Source organism: Oryx dammah, unplaced genomic scaffold (assembly GCF_014754425.2).
Source record: "Oryx dammah isolate SB20612 unplaced genomic scaffold, SCBI_Odam_1.1 HiC_scaffold_18, whole genome shotgun sequence".
NCBI lineage: Eukaryota > Metazoa > Chordata > Mammalia > Artiodactyla > Bovidae > Oryx > Oryx dammah.
Window position 1 is genome coordinate 43241287 of NW_024070202.1, and position 18099 is coordinate 43259385.

An 18099-nucleotide genomic window follows, 5' to 3' on the forward strand; every position below is an offset into this window, starting at 1 on the left:
TTGATTAAGACACATCAGTACCTTCTCATTACTCTCCCGGTACAGTTCCAAATTCTGAGCATGCTTTCTAAGGCTTAATCCATTCCTTGCTTGTCTGTTTCTTTCTCCTCTAGTCTCAGATTTGTTAGCACACTGGAAAAGGGGCTTTCCTTGATTCTTTATGTAAGGTTAGATAAATGCATATACATGAGATCGCATCTTTCCCTTTGGTAACATTCATCATACTTAAAATTTCTTGAAGACTACACATCTTGACATATTTCAAGTTCTGTGAGAGCAGGGATCATGCCTTTCTTGTTTGCTTTTCTGTCCTTGGTGCCTGACGCCAACTGAGTGTTTAATAAATATTAAGTGAACATTGAATAAATGAATATGTTCAGATCATGACCTTGCATTTTCACTTTTCAAATGCATCATGACATTTGGAAGTACCTGAGAACAGTATGCTTCTTATATTGATAATTACATGTTGTAATAAGGTATAACAAAGAACCTAAACAGAAGAGTCCCTTCTCTTGCTGTTTCTTTCCTGAACAATTTACAAAGGTCAAATCTGTATGGAGAATCAGGTGGAAGACTACATCACTAAGGAATATATTATTTTCATAAAATCCTCTTTTACAAAGAAGAACAACAAAAACTTGTAAAATGTTCTTATCCTTCCTAATTCCTAAAGATACTTCATATTGCTCTCTGAGATTGACACACACAGGGAAAAAATTAATCCAAGCTGTTGATTAAGATGATAAGTACATTCTACTTTAGTTTACTCATCTTATATTGCTTTTATTAATTTTTAAAGTTATAAAAATAGTAGCCAACTAATGCAGAGGTATGTAAAAAAATCTCCCACTTCCATCCAATTTTACTGCTTTGGGTTACTCAAAGTTGACAATCTATTGTACATCTTTCCATCTTGTTTTTATAGTCTTATGATTATAAGCAAAATTATACATGTATCTAACTTGGTGTTTGCTTATTTTAAAAAATAGAAGTAATAGTGTACATGCATTATTCTTCAGCTTAGATTATTCTTTAAACAATAATGATTGGCATCTTTTCCAGGTTGTAGGTCTTTACACTACGTAATTACCCATGGTAAAGATGACCACAATTTATTTAATGATTTTCTCATTGATAGGCATCCACATCATTTCCAGGTCTTTGCTACTACAGACAAATATACTGGTAGAGTAAGCCTTATTATTTAAGTATCTTTATATACTACCACCTTTATTTCTAGAGGATATTTCTCAAACAGGTTACTGAGGCAGACCATATATGTATTTGTATATTTTTTAATGTTAATACTTATAAATTAGGTTCCCATACAGTTGTGGAATTTCCTGTTTCCAAGAGGGCTGCCTTATCATCACATTGGCATTGTATGCCAGTAGTGTCTCCTTCTAGTTTCTGGGTTAAGCCATCCCCACTACACCTTCTGCTGTGAAGAAGTCATATGATCCTCACTGCAGGTGGATTGGTTCTCTATTCTCAGCTACTTTCCATGTCTCCACCAGAGCATACTTGGACTTCTGCGTGATACCCATGTCTAAGGGAAGTCTTCGGAGTAGTACTTGCCAAATGTATTCATCCACTTATTTCTGACACCCTGATGGAAATTTGGAGCCACTCTGCAGGAAACATTCCTCCCAAAGTTCCAAACTAAAGTATTCCACAGACCATCTCTGCTTTTGGCTCCCTTGATCGTTTCTGTGGTTTCCCTCTTTGTACACTACTGCAGCCCTGTCTGAAACCTAAATATAGTGGTGCTGGATCCCTGAATGAACCAAGGAATATCTGAAATCTAAACATTTGCCCTTTGGACTTCTCTTCCAACTGCCTTCTTACCTTGCAGGAAATTTCTCTGAACCTGAGCTTTCCAAAGGTAAGATTTAAAACACATGCTAGTAATGAATTTTCAATATAATATTTTCTTTTTTTTTTTAAAGAATCTGTCTTTAAAAAATACTGTAAGTTTCCTGAAATATGATCATCCTTCTTTTAACTATATTATGCAAGGTTTATTTTTTCTAAATTAAAAAAAAAAAATCTCCTTATCTCTCCCTACTTGGAGACCTATACTCTGATTTAATCATCATGATAAATCAGATGCTGTCTTCTGGTAGCATCTGAGAAATACTTGGGTTGGATACATGGGTGATATGCATTCAGAACTTCCTTATGTTTAAGAGTGACTTTCTTTTGTATAGATGAATAATATTTTGGTAAGGTTCTTGGGCTGCTATACTTTTCTTTTCCTCAAGTTACTACAGATATTATCTTACTGTCTTTGAGCTCCGAGTATTACAAGTGAAAGGTCTGATGATCTTCTATTCCTCTTTTTTGAGTTAAGTTTCTTCAGTATGGAAGCTGGTAAAGTTGCTTTTTAACATTGGAGTTTGGAAATCTCACATAGATGTGTTTAGGTGAAATGTATGCTTCATTAATTTGGCCTCAGATTCAGTAAACCATTTTAATTGGCAGACTCCTATGTCTCTTCATCTTAGGTAAATTTTAGTTTATTTTTATTATTTTTTATTTTTTCTCCTTATGTTCCTGTTCATCATTCTGGATCTCATATCATTTGCAAGTTGATATCCTTGGGTCTCAACATCTGATATCCTTGGGTCCTCCAATCATTTTATTGTTTCTCTTAAAGTGTACCTTTCTTTTAGTTTTTGCTCTGTTGGATTAGGTTTCTATCGCAGCCATAAGAATTTACCACACATCTAGTGGCTTAAGATTGAAGGCAAAAGGAGAAGGGAGCAGCAGAGGATGAGATGGTTAGATAGCATCACCAACTCAATGGACATGATTTTGAGCAAACTCTGGGAGATGGTGGAGGACAGGGAGGACAGTCCATGGGGTTGCAAAGAATCGACCTGACTTAGTGACTGAACAACAACAGTGGCCTAAAGCAGTGCGTATTTTTTTTTATCATACTGCTCTGTAGGTTAGAAGTCTGAAATGGATCTCACTGGGCTAAATCAAGATTTCTAAAAGACTTATTTTCTAGAAACTCTAGAAGAAAATCCATGATTTTGCTTGCCAGCTTCTAAAGGTCAACCACACTTCTTAGCTAGTGTTGGATCCCCTTCTGTCTTCAAAATCAGCAGCAATGCATTTCTTTAGCCAATGCTTCTGTTCAATAGTCATATCTCCCTCTTATAGTCCTCTTCTGCTTTCTTCTTGTACTTGTAAAGACCCTTGTCATTACAGCAAGCCCACCTGAATAATTGATGATCTCCCAATCTCAAGGCCCTGAATTTAACTGATCCTGCAAATCTTTTGCCACATAAGGTAACAATCACATGTTCCAGGGTGTAGGGCACAGGCATCCTTAGGGATTCATCGCTCTGTCTACCACACCTATATAATGATATAGTCCTCCAATTTAGTCATCAGGTTTAATTAGTTATAGAATAGACTAGAATGATAAGTGAAAGAGGAACTCAGATAGGCCTACTGATAATTTTCAGAGGAGGTTACAATTACGCTTTTTCTGTTAGCTTTCAGAGAGCTCATTCCCTCGTGAGCATAGTCCATACTCACTCCAAAGGTACAGTGGCGGGAGTGACTAACCATGTACCCTTGTTTTTTTGTAGAATCCAGTGAACCTGAAGACAAGAGTGTAGGTGCCTCAGGGGAGACACCCTCCCAGCCTTATCCTGCACCAGGGTACAGTCAGCCCGAGGAGGTGAAGGAGCAGATGGATGATGCGAAACCAGCTAAACCTGAGGAGAATGAGGACTCAGACCCACTGCCTGACAATTGGGAAATGGCTTATACAGAGAAGGGTGAAGTCTACTTCATTGAGTGAGTCTCGCACATTTCTCTCAACATTTTCACAAAGATCATAGCAGTGTATTAATGATGTAACAGATGGAGAGGTAATTTGGGTCAGAGTAATTTGAATTTTATTGATTGTGATATTACCTTCTTTGTGAGAGAATAATGGGATGGCACCTTGATACAGCTAAAGATTCTAGATTACAGCTATGAACCAAATAATGAATTAAACAATGCCACTGTAAAATTTGTTGCAATCATGACTGAGGAGGCAAATATCCATGTGATGTTACTTTTGAATTGGAAATAGGGAGAAATGCTTACTCTACCCTTCTAAGACATCTGTGTAGCTCAAATGAGATAATCCCCATTTTTTAAATGAAATTGCTGGAAACCTCCACCATCATGTCCAATGGTTTGATTGAATGCCAACTACTGAGAGCCAAATACTTGCTAATCACAAATGAGAATATTTTAAGCATTTGACCCTAAGGTCAGCTGTCAATAAAATCATGTGTTTGGTATAGTTTGTCATATTTATTTTTGTTATATCCCATTCTATTTATTGCTTACCTTTTTATGATTTACCAAGGGAAATGAAGGGCTAATTCTGAACTAACTAGTGATGCATACTCAGTCTAATCTTTCCTTTCACTGGGGACGTTTTTTCCCCAAACTCAGTTTTTATATATTTTATTAACAGCATTGTTGAGCTTTCCTTTTCTTATCTTCTTGGAGTAGAACAACTACTGATCTTCAACCCCTGAGCTGAAGATCGTGGCTAAATATTAAATTGTTGATGTGCATGAGACAATCAAAATGTCCATTAGAAAGGTGAAAAACTAAATATATGATAAATGAACAACAACCCTTATTCCCTCAAAGCTGTAGAAGACTCAGAGGGAAACATTAACAGAATCTGAAGTTTTCAGTTCAGATAGTAGATAAAAATATGTAAACTCTTGATTATTCAAGAAAACTATTAAAACTAGATTTTCTTTCCAAACCTGGAGTGATTTGTGACTTAGATCTCCATAGGCAGAACTCAATTGTGAAATTGAAATGTTACCACATGCCAATATTTAATTTTCACATGAAAACTTTATAACAGGTGGCCAAGGGAATACGTAATCAGGTAATTACTTGGTGCTCTGCTTGACTCCAACATGGATGGGAAATGCATAAAATACATTGCTACCATTCATCTTTTGACAAATCTTATGTTACAAAAAAGAATAAAACTCTCTTGCATATTTCTTATGGCTATAATCAATGACCCACAGGCATCCTTTTATCAATTAATTGGAAAAAAGAAGGTCGTACAGAATTTTTTAAATGTTTGAATGTATTTATATCAAAAACATAATTTTGTTATCGATAAGCTTAGCATAGCACCATTGCAGACCAGAAATCAAAGTATAAACCTAGATGTGAGGTCTCACATTGGTGCTCAGAACAGTTGTTTAGAACAGGGAGACTGACTACGCACACATTTTTATTGCATAATATAGGTGGAGTAAGACTATGTGGAAATAAGAAAAACATCATGGCAAGTTGATGAAAGAACTATTTCCTTACAGTGCTTTTAATAATGCAATTATAAAAACCTCCTTTTTTGTGACTATAAAATAAACTTTCCCCTTTTAACTGAGTCAGATTTGGGGATTATGGAGAAAAGAGATTTCATAAGACAGAAGCTATATTTGTGGTTTATAGTAAATGATGAGGCTCTGTCAAGACTTGGGAGAATGGACCAAAATGATTCTGTTAATATGCTAGTCAGACATCCAGTTTCAGAATCAAAAGACTCGTTATATTTTGTCCCTGGTCCTAAATTTATTGTCACGCTGGGGAAGAAAGAATAAGAGGGATAGTTAAAACAATCAGTCAACCACTCATTTCTGAATTTTGTGATACAATTTCAGTAAGATACACTTAAGTAATAAAAGGAAACATTATAGGAAAGGTAAAATAATGTAGACTTGAAAAGTTGGTACTAGGTAAATAGTACACTCCAGGTATAAGAATTGTCATTACAAAAACCAGATACTTTATGTGTTAGGAGTAGGGAGAAGATGCCCAGACCTACTATAGAGATGTTAGTTGGTGAAAACCGTGTTAAATGATGGCTCCATTCTCATTTTGCTTGATCATTAGTGCTTTTGAAAAACAAGCAGAGGTTTTTGCTTATTTATCTTCTTCCTATTAATGTAGGGAAGGATGAATGGATAGTATTAGGAGCAGAAATGGGGTGAGCTGAAAAATTAAAACAAAAAAGAGGATACAATTTCATCTGCAACATGAATGTTAATGCTAAGGGAGATTCATCCAGAGGTCAAGGAGAGGCAAGAAGCCTGGAGTAAAGGCTGAAGTGAGAGTGTGATGGGAAAGTGATTAAAATCGGAGGCAGGGGCAGATGCCTGCTTAAGTAGGTCATTCACAGAATGGAGGTATCCCCTGGCCCACCGTGCATCCTGGACCAGCTTGAAATCTGTCTTTTCTTCCTTCAAAAACCTTACTTTGACTCATAAGACTCAGTGATATAAGCTCAGGTATCCCAGAACAGGGAGGGGTCAGGCAGTGTCTTTTTCATTTGGTGCCTCATTTTCACACCGTTGCAACCTGTGCCGCCTGGTCCTTTCACTATGGCCTACATTTAGCTCTGCTCTCCTTCCTTCTCAGTAACTTCCTCCAGACCACTTTCACTCTATGCTCTGGAATGCTCCTTCCCAACTACGTTTGACAAAATCAGCACTTCAACCCACAGGTTATGTTTGCTGCTGATACTGCAGTGAATCCTTACCTGGATATAGTCCGTGCTGTAAAAGCCCTGTGGAAACAGTCTGGTAGGGCAGGGCAAGCAACAGCACAGGGACCATGATGGGCCATTAGGACTTGCTTAGGGACTGAGCCGTGATGTGTCCCAGAGTTTCTGGCCAAGAAGCTTAGAAAACAATACTATTTGTAATGTAAAAGTTTGCAGTTCTGAAGCAAAGTCAGCGTAAAGAAAGAAAAAGGAAGGTAGAGTAATTTTAAGAGAAAGGTGAAACAGAAGGAAATGTAGAAGAGGTGGAAAATTAGACAGATTACAGCTCTCTCGGAAGAGAGCTGACACCAGTGGAGACACTTCTGGTAAAGATGTTGTGAGAGCTGCTTAGAGTAATGGCAGTCCCTGGTAGGTTAACATGTGCTCATTGTTTTTGTTGCTCAGTCGCTCAGTTGTGTCCATCCCTTTGTGACACCATGGACTGCAGCACACCATGCTTCCTTGTCCTTCACTATAACTCCTGCCCATTGAGTTGGTGATGCCATTACACTTTACTGAATTTTGTCTCCAATGAAACAAATATTGTAATCAAACATAAATAAGTGAAACAGAGGAAAAGGAACCTATGGTTCTGTATAAAATTTAAATATAGTTCTATATTCATTTCTAAGTTGTTGTTTGGTCACTGCAGATCCCATTGATTGCAGCTTGCTAGGCTTCCCGGTCTTTCACTATCTCCTAGTTCAGTTCAGTTCAGTCGCTCAGTCGTGTCTGACTCTTTGCAACCCCATGGACAGCAGCAAGCCAGGCTTCCCTGTCCATCACCAACTCCCAGAGCTTACTCAAACTCATGTCCATTGAGTCGGTGATGCCATCCAACCATCTCATCCATCCTCTGTCATCCACTTCACCTCCTGGCTTCAATCTTTCCCAGCACTAGGGTCTTTTCCAATGAGTCAGTTCACATCAGGTGGCCAAAGTATTGGACTTTCAGCTTCAGCATCGGTCCTTCCAGTGAATACTCAGGACTCATTTCCTTTAGGATGGACTGGTTGGATCTCCTTGCAGTCTAAGGGACTCTCAAGAGTCTTCTGCAACACCACAGTTCAAAAGCATCAAATCTTCAGGACTCAGCTTTCTTTATAATCCAACTCTCACATCCACACATGACCACTGGAAAAACCATAGCCTTGACTAGGCGGACTTTTGTTGACAGAGTAATGTCTCTGCTTTTTAATATGCTGTCTAGGTTGGTCGTAACTTTCCTTCCAAGGAGTAAGCATCTTTTAATTTCGTGGCTGCAATCACCATCTGCAGTGACTTTGGAGCCCCCCAAAATAAAGTCAGCCACTGTTTCCCCATCTATTTGCCATGAAGTGATGGGACCAGATGCCATGATCTTAGTTTCCTGAATGTTGAGCTTTAAGCCAACTTTTTCACTTTCCTCTTTCACTTTCATCAAGAGGCTCTTTAGTTCTTCTTCACTTTCTAACATAAGGGTGGTGTCATCGGCATAACGGAGGTTATTGATATTTCTCCAGGCAATCTTGATTCCAGCTTCTGCTTCATCCAGCCCAGCGTTTCATATGAGGTAACCAGTCCATTCTGAAGGAGATCAACCCTGGGATTTCTTTGGAAGGAATGATACTAAAGCTGAAACTCCAGTACTTTGGCCACCTCATGCAAAGAGTTGACTCATTGGAAAAGACTCTGATGCTGGGAGGGATTGGGGGCAGGAGGAGAAGGGGACGACCAAGGATGAGATGGCTGGATGGCATCACTGACTCGATGGACGTGAGTCTGAGTGAACTCCGGGAGATGGTGATGAACAGGGAGGCCTGGCGTGCTGCGATTCATGGGGTCACAAAGAGTCAGACACGACTGAGCAACTGAACTGAACTGAACTGAACTAATCTAATCTGCTGCTGCTAAGTTGTTTCAGTCGTGTCCAACTCTGTACAACCCCATAGACGGCAGCCCACCAGGCTCCCCCATCCCTGGGATTCTCTGGGCAAGATCACTAGAGTGGGTTGCCATTTCCTCCTCCAATGCATGAAAGTGAAAAGTGAAAGTGAGGTTGCCCAGTCGTGTCTGACTCTTAGCAGCCCCATGGACTGCAGCCTACCAGGCTCCTCTGTCCATGGGATTTTCCAGGCAAGAGTACCAGAGTGGGGTGCCATTGCCTTCTCTAGATGTACTCTGAATATAAGTTAAATAAGCAGGGTGACAATATACATCCTTGATGTACTCCTTTCCTGATTGGGAACCAGTTTGTTGTTTCATGTCCAGTTCTAACTTTGCTTCCTGACCTGCATACAGACTTCTCAAGAGGCAGGTCAGGTGATCTGGTATACTGATCTCTTTAAGAACTTTCCACAGTTTGTTGTGATCCACACAGTCAAAGGCTTTGGCATAGTCAATAAAGCAGAAGTAGATGTTTTTCTGGAACTCTCTTGCTTTTTCAGTGATCCAACAGATGTTGTCAATTTGATCTGTGATTCTTCTGCCTCTTCTAAATCTAGCTTGAACATCTGGAAGTTCATGGTTCACATACTGTTAAAGCTTGGCTTGTAGAATTTTGAGCTTTACCTTGCCTGCATGTAAGTTTGCTCAAATTCATGTCCATTGAATTGGTGATGCCATCCAACCATCTCATCGTCTGTTGTTCCCTCCTCCTTCCTTCAGTCTTTCCCAGCATCAGAATATTTTCCAATGAATTGGCTCTTTGCATCAGGTGGCTAAAGTATTGGGACTTCAGTTTCAGCATTGGTCCTTCCTATGAATATTCAAGGTTGATTTCCTTTAGGATTGACTGGTTGGACCTCCTTGTTGTCCAAGGGACTCTCAAGAATCTTCTCTAACACCACAGTTCAAAAGCCTTAATTCTTTGGCCCTTAGCCTTCTCTATGGTCCTAAAGCTATTTAATTCTATTTATGGTCCTGAAGCTAGTGGAGGTGATGGGACTCCAGTGGAGCTGTTAAAATCCTTTAAATGATGCTGTTAAAGTGCTGCACTCAATATGTCAGCAGATTTGGAAAACTTAGCAGTGGCCACAAGACTGGAAAAGGTTAGTTCCATTTCTGAGTAGAAGGGAATTCTACCTATGCTTAAATGAAGTGTTCATTTAAATATGTAATAAAATATTGTTGTTGTTCTGTCACCCAGTCATTTCCAACTCTGTGCAACCCCTTGTACTGTAGCACACCAGGCCTTTCTGTCCCTCACCATCTCCTGAAGTTTGCCCAAGTTCATGTCCATTGCATCAGTGATGCCACCCGGCCATCTCATCCTCTGATGCCCTCTTTTCCTTCTGCCCTCAATCTTTCCCAGCATCAGGGACTTTTCCAATGAGTCAGCTATTCTCATTAGATGACCAAAATACTAGAGTTTGAGCTTCAGCATCAGTCCTTCCAGTGGATATTCAGGGTTGATTTCCCTTAAGATTGACTGGTTTGATCTCCTTGCTCTCCAAGGGACTCTCTGGAGTCTTCTCCAGTACCACAGTTCAAAGGCATCAATTCTTTGGCAGTCTGCATTCTTTATGGTCCAGCTCTCACTGTCAGTTGGTAAAGAATCCACCTACAATGCAGAACAGTCTGGTTTGATTCCTGGGTCAGAAAGATCCGCTGGAGAAGGGATAGGCTACCCATTCCAGTATTCTTGGCCTTCCCTTGTGGCTCAGCTGGTAAAGAATCTACCTCCAATGCAGGAGACTTGAGTTTGATTCCTAGGTTGGGAAGATCCCCTGAAGAAGGGAATGGCTACCCAGTCCTCTATTCTGGCTGGAGAATTCCATGGACTGTGTAGTCCATGGGGTCGCAAAGAGTCGTACACGATTGAATGACTTTCACTTTCTCACAACTGTATGTGACTCCTGGGAAGACCATAGCCTTTATTATATGGACCTTCATCAGCAAAGTAATGTCTCTGCTTTTCAACACACTGTCTAGGTGTGTCATAGTTTTCCTGCCAAGAAGCAAACACTTTCTGATTTCATGGCTGCAGTCACCATCCACATGGTTTTAGAGCCCAAGAAGAAGAAATCTGCCACTACCTCCACTTTTCCTGCCTCTATTTGTCGGGAAGTAATGGGGCAGGATGCCATGATCTTAGTTTTTTCAGTATTTAGTGTTAAGCCAGCTCTTTCACTCTCCTCCTTCACCCTCATCAAGACATTCTTTAGTTCCCCTTTAGTTCCATATTATATATGTATATATATATACATATATATATTTATAAATATATACATATATATGTATATAACCTTTGAGTTAGGTAATGAGGTATTTAATTTTTATCATCTATGCAATGTTTTAAAATAATTATTGATTTACTCAGTATTGACAAATAGTTTATATGTCTCAGTCTTTACAAGTGCTGCAGATAAAAGATGAGGGAAATTTTTATCATTGTTCTCAATATTGAACAAAAGGGGCAATTATTTCCCGCAGTCTTCAAGACTCCTTCTTTAGTTGAATAATTAAAGCAGATTTCTTTTATCACTTACAGTGACATTTAATGGGGAAAGGTGAGTATCTGAACAAGTATTTTTAAAGAACAGAATTTTAAATTGCAGAGAACGCATTTTTCCAAGCATGGCTTTAAAGCATTTATAATGTCTTGTGCCCAGTCACGCAGTCATGTTTGACTCTGCAGCCCCACGGACTATGGCCCACCAGGCTCCTCTGACCATGGAATTTTCCAGGCAAGAATACTCAAGCGGGTTGCCATTTCCTCCTCCAGGGGATCTTCCCGATCCAGGGATGGAACCCACATCTCCTGCATTGACACGCAGATTGCTTACCACTGAGCCACAAAATCCCTATAGTGTCTTATGTTTAGCAATTTTTAAAAGACTTTCAGTCAATTAGTTCAGTTGCTCAGTCGTGTCCGACTCTTTGCAACCCCATGAATCGCAGCACCCAGGCCTCCCTGTCCATCACCAACTCCGGGAGTTCACTCAGACTCACGTCCATTGAGTCCGTGATGCCATCCAACCATCTCATCCTGGGTCGTCCCCTTCTCCTCCTGCCCCCAATCCCTCCCAGCATCAGAGTCTTTTCCAATGAGTCAACTCTTCGCATGAGGCGGCCAAAGTACTGGAATTTCAGCTTTAGCATCATTCCTTCCAAAGAAATCCCAGGGTTGATCTCCTTCAGAATGGACTGCTTGACGACTTCCAAGCGTATACTATTGTTTAAAACCAATAGTCAAAAAAAAAAAAATTTAAATAAATAAATAAATAAATAAAACCAATAGTCTCCTTAATTCATAATATCTTCTTCGTTAATATTATCTTTTTAAATAATAGATTAATTGTACCTTCAAATTAGTAATAATAATTACCACATATTTAGTGCCTACATTTTACAGTCTGTGTTCAGCTTACTTAGCAGTAAAGCTAATAAGTTAAGCATTTACATTGTGCTTATTTATTTCCCATTTTGGGAACGTAAAACTTATAGAGGCACCTTGCCTTTGGTCATATAACCAGGAAATGACAAAGCTAGGATGCTTTGATTTCATTTATTCAACACATATTTATTGGGTACACCCTGTGTTCTAGGAACTATTTTATTAAACCCTGGGTTACAGTGGTCAACAAAACTGACAACATTCCTATTTCCATATTTTCATGGGCAAAATGTGGCTACAGGGTGCTTGCTGTTAGCTAATTTGCCATGGTGCCTTCTTTCCATATATTGTATGATAGTGTTAGTCACTCAGTTGTGTTCACTCTTGACGTCCCTTGGAAGCCTTTGAGGCACTCCCATTTTATACATGAGATTCTGAGGCACCTTGGACAAATTAACATCCCCAAGGTCTTACCGCTTTGTGACCCTGCAAAGCCATTGACATTATCCCATGCTACTTCCAATATGTAAACAGGCACTGGCTAAAAAAAAAAAAAAAAAGAAAAAAACAGACCTTTATATTACAAATAGTATTTGTTTTATAAGTTTCTCAGCCAGAATTTACTCTTCCAGAGGCTAAATGTTCCATAAAGAATTGCTGCCACAGGGTTAATCTGGATTGACATGCTTTGGGAATCCCGTTAAATTAGTTCTTTGTTTGGGAGTCAGTTTAGTTAGTGACATAAAAGAGACTGCTATTGCTTTGGCAAAAAACAAAACAGCAACAAGAACCTATTTGTTTACTAACATCTTCCCGAATAGCAGTGAACACTATGTCATCTTAAATAATAGATTTTTTAAAGTGAGCTTTTGAAACTGAAAATCATACCTATGGAAAATGTCTTGGATATACAAGCTTTCCCAAATTCTAAATAAGACCCATGATCGATCTATTTCATCTGTTGTTGCTATTTCTATATTTTCTTAAGTTTTAAGTAAATCACCAATTCCCATTTTCAACAAATTTAGTACTTTCATTTACTGAAAGAAAATGAAATATTTTAGAAATTTACTGGAAAGAAAAGTTGGTTTTTTGGTAAAGTCTAAATGTTTTCTCATTCTACGCTTGGTGTATACCAACATCTGGTCTTTGCTTACTCTCTGTTATTTGTTTTACAATAGCAGTAGATATATCGAATATTTTTTTTCTGTACAAGGTTCTCGTGCAGTCTCCAGACAGAAAATAAGCGTTCAGACAAAATAGTTTGCAACAAACACTCATAATATCCAGGATAAATTTATAATAAAACCTCTTTTAAAAATGTATTCTAAATATATGAAAGGCAATATGATGACAAGCTCATAATTCATGTGCTTAACAAAATTTTAAGAATATTGTTTAGGAAACAGATAACCACTATAAAGGTCATTGACAATTTTTATGTGGGTTATCCATGTATAAATAGAAAAGATTAAGCAGTACAATGAAAGTCTTAAATAGAAAAGCTTCTACTGTTCATTATCAATTAGATGTGTCCAGTCATTGTTCACCAGTTCTTCCTTCTGACATAATGATCAAGAGGGAAGACAAAATCTTTCAGAAACTGACATACTCAATCTGAGGACTTTACTGACTATTATATGAAATGTAAATATCTATATTCCTTTAAAAACTAATGTTAATTTTTAAAAATACATAAAATATAGCCAGTAATCTCTGTGTTATTCCTGATTCTGAACATATGTGACTACTGCTAGAATTTTAACATCCACATGCATCTTAAATCTCTCAGAGGACTCTAAAATGTTTATCTGGGCCTTGTTTACCTTGTTACTATGTTTCATGCTGTCAAATATTACTGAGTTCAATCTGTTTTTATTCTCCCAGGGTAGTATTTCCCAAGATGAAAATGCGTTTTTATCTAATAAAAACTAAGATTCAGAATTGGCTTTTCTGGAGAACTTTCAAAATTCAATGTGTTTATCATTGTTTTAAGTCTGTTACTATTTTTTAAAGAAAACAGAGCAAAGGAAAGGAGTATATTTGATAATAAAAGTTTCTTATCCACTAATCAAATTTCAGTTGATGAAATGCCATCTAGTATTTGTACAGTAGTGAAAATATTATTTTGATTTCAGTGTCAGTACAAAAGTAGGAAGAAAAGAGTAAAAGAGAACAGAATGAAGAGAAAAATGAAAAGAGGAGTTGTCTTAAAATTGGATTTGAATTGGGTCAACGTTGAGCCTTTTGTATACCTAGGAAACCATTAACAGGTTTGAGCCCAACTGGAAAAACATAGAGTAAATGAAAAAAAAAAAAAAGAATAGAGGATAGAGTGGGCATGACCTGTGTGAAAATGTTGTTTTACTCCTAATAAATACTCTGCTCATTTGAAAGCTTTTTTATTAACCTAATTCTTTATAACCTCTCTGACTCAATATTCATATGTAGATTTTATACTTCACCATTGTAAGACTATTCTGGAAAAAATATTCAAATTTGATTTTAAATGATTTGAATAGAGAATTCAAGTTTATAAGGAGAAAATATTTTTAGTGATAATGTCGCTATGCATGTTCAATTTAATATAATACCAAGTACAAGGCATTTAACACAAAGGAATTTAATCAGTGATTACTATTGTCACAAAGGAGATAAAAGTCTCAGTTTGTAAACCATTGACTATGAAACTAGGAAAAAGATTTTTAACTGTTATCCAAGAGAGTGAAATAAAGCATCTCTGTATAAAAAGCAAAGTTTTAGATTTATTATGTCTCTGGTTTCAGATCATTAAAAAAACACAAAACACCTGGCCTTGGGAATCAGATATGTCTGTAAAATGCCAGCTCCTTTACTTTCGTGCACTAGGTGTGTATCCTTAGGCAAGTCACTCATCTCTCAGCCTTCCTTTTTCTATAAAATGGAGTTAAAAATACTAGCCACAAAGACTCTTTAGCATTAAATGAAGTGATGCTACGGAAGTTCTAGCGCAGTCCCTGACAAAATAGGCAATCGGGAAATGTTATAAGATAATAAGAATATCTTGGCAGTGGTATGGCATAATGTCAGCAGCTTTTCCTGTTAAAGGGAAGCATTTTCTGTATGAGAAGACTGTTTCCTCGGCAGATGAGATGTTATTATTTATTGTGCTGCTTTTGTCAATTTGGAAAAAGGTTAAACTTAAAAAATATCCAGAAATTTCAAATTTATTACAAGTCAGCCTATCACATGTCTTCAAGGCCATTCTGATGTGAATTTAAAGTAGAATTGCAGAGCTGAATGAAATTTCACTTCTGGTTTACTCCAGTCCTCCTGGATGGTTTAACATCAAAGACTTTTGGATATACTATTTTTTAAGGTTTTCATTAAGGTTTTAAAATATGACAGTGATAGAACTTGAATAGCTACTGACTCTACTTGATCTCTTATTCTTCATAATCATCACATTAACTTTAGACATAGAAATACATAGAGTAGTATATTACTATGATTCAAAGTTCCTGGAAAATATATATTTCAATCCTCAACTAGAAAAAGTTTCTTTGCAAAGGCAGCCTATATATGTGTATGTGTTTCTGTTGAAGAAACTAGTATTGAAATACAGGGTTGTATAGAATTAGCATCTTACCTTCTTGTTATTCATCCTTCTCACAATTTGGGGAAAAGCAGAAAATTGGTGTTCTGCATCTGCATCTTCTCTAGTAATGAAAGTGACAGGAAATCACATTCTTAACTCTTGAGGAAGGATGGTGTGCAGATTGTGAAAAATCTCAGTGGTCCCCTTTTACACGATCTCCTGCCCAATATCAAATCTTATTTTCAAGTGGAAATGTTGAGGTTTAAAAATTATATAATTTAAGGAAGTGGAAAAGCCACCTAGTTTATTGTCTCCCAAATGCATTAAAAATATCCCCTTTGTAACGCATCTTAAAGAAGCATGCAAACTCCAAGGCTTGTGAGAGCCACTCATGGAAAATACCATGCTGTATATTCATGAGATGTTTGTGACAATTACTGGAGGTAACTACAACCCACTTTCTTTCAGAATCAGTTCAGAGGATCAGCTAAAAATGCTGTTAACTATAAGAGACTCAATCTGTCAAAATGTATTAAAGTGACACACTGTTAATGCTAGTTCAACCTGAAAAAATCATCCTGTAATGAAATGCTTTATATAAACTCAGGAAAAATAGGAAATTCATGAGTCTCTACTAAATTAGACAGTATTAGAAACCCATGTTGGAGCTGTATAGAAATGGTAATTTGACTGCCTGCAGTGGCTTAGTAATGTCGCCTTCATACTTATCTAAAGATGTGTCTCCTCTTGTGAATACATCTTAGAGACTTAGAAATGACTTTGCTCCAAAATAAGGGAAGAATTTGGAAGTAGGAGGTGTGGGTAAATAGAAGGGAAGTTTATTTTCCTTGCTTACCTCCCAAGCTTTTGGGTAGCACATAAAAACATAGACATCAACACATATCTCTAGAGATACCAAGGGAACATTTCATGCAAAGATGGGGACGATAAAGGACAGAAATGGTAGGGACCTAACAGAAGCAGAAGATATTAAGAGGAGGTGGCAGGAATACACAGAACTGTACCAAAAAGATCTTCACGACCCAGATAATCACGATGGTGTGATCACTCACCTAGAGCCAGACATCCTGGAATGTGAAGTCAAGTGGGCTTTAGGAAGCATCACTACGAACAAAGCTAGTGGAGGTGATGAAATTCCAGTTGAGCTGTTTCAAAGCCTGAAAGATGACACTGTGACAGTGCTGCACTCAATATGCCAGCAAATTTGGAAAACTCAGCAGTGGCCATAGGACCGGAAAAGGTCAGTTTTCATTCCAATCCCAAAGAAAGGCAATGCCAAAGAATGCTCAAACTACCGCACTATTGCACTCATCTCACACGCTAGTAAAGTAATGCTCAAAATTCTCCAAGCCAGGCTTCAGTAATACATGAACCGTGAACTTCCAGATGTTCAAGCTGGTTATCGAAAAGGCAGAGGAGCCAGAGATCAAATTGCCAACATCTGCTGGATCATAAAAAAAACAAGAAAGTTCCAGTAAAGCATCTATTTCTTCTTTATTGACTATGCCAAAGCCTTTGACTGTGTGGATCACAATAAACTGTGGAAAATTCTGAAAGAGATGGGAATACCAGACCACCTGACCTGCCTCTTTAACAAACCTGTATGCAAGTCAGGAAGCAACAGTTAGAACTGGACATGGAACAACAGACTGGTTCCAAATAGGAAAAGGACTAAGTCAAGGCTGTATATTGTCACCCTACTTATTTAACTTATGTGCAGAGTACATCATGAGAAATGCTGGGCTGGAGGAAGCACAAGCTGGAATCAAGATTGCTGGGAGAAATATCAATAACCTCAGATATGCAGATGACACCACCCTTATGGCAGAAAGTGAAGAGGAACTAAAAAGCCTCTTGATGAAAGTGAAAGTGGAGAGTGAAAAAGTTGGCTTAAAGCTCAACATTCAGAAAACTAAGATCCAGTCCCATCTTTTCAAGGCAAATAGATGAAGAAACAGTGGAAACAGTGGCTAACGTTATTCTTCTGGGCTCCAAAATCACTGCAGATGGTGACTGCAGCCATGAAATTAAAAGATGCTTACTCCTTGGAAGGAAAGTTATGACCAACCTAAATAGCATATTCAAAAGCAGAGACATTACTTTGCCAACAAAGGTCCATCTAGTCAAGGCTATGGTTTCTCCAGTGGTCATGTATTTATGTGAGAGTTGGTCTATAAATAAAGCTGAGTGCCAAAGTGTCCTGGGTATTCTTTGGAAGGACTGATATTGAAGCTGAAACTCCAATACTTTGTCTACCTGATACGAAGAGCTGACTCATTGGAAAATACCCTGATGCTGGGAAAGATTGAGGGCAGGAAGAGAAGGGGACAACAGAGGATGAGATGGATGGCATCACCGATTCAATGGACATGGATTTGGGTGGACTCCAGGAGTTGGTGATGGACAGGGAGGCCTGGTGTGCTGCGGTTCATGGGGTCGCAGAGTCAGACGTGACTGAGTGACTGAAATGAACAACACACACACACACACACATATATATATATATACTTTGAACTGAGGCATATCTATAAAAAGCATCTTTACAGTGACTTTATTTTTCAAATGGGATCAATGAGCACTGAACCC

General features: G+C 38.1%; 1 protein-coding gene across 1 annotated transcript in view; it reads left to right on the forward strand.

Annotated features, from left to right (window-relative positions):
• MAGI2 (membrane associated guanylate kinase, WW and PDZ domain containing 2) overlaps positions 1 to 18099 on the forward strand; it is a 1493747-nt gene that overhangs the window by 973314 nt on the left and 502334 nt on the right. The window contains exon 5 of the mRNA XM_040260742.1: positions 3609 to 3819. Within this exon, the coding sequence (XP_040116676.1) occupies positions 3609 to 3819 (211 nt within the window). The remainder of the gene's footprint in view (positions 1 to 3608; positions 3820 to 18099) is intronic.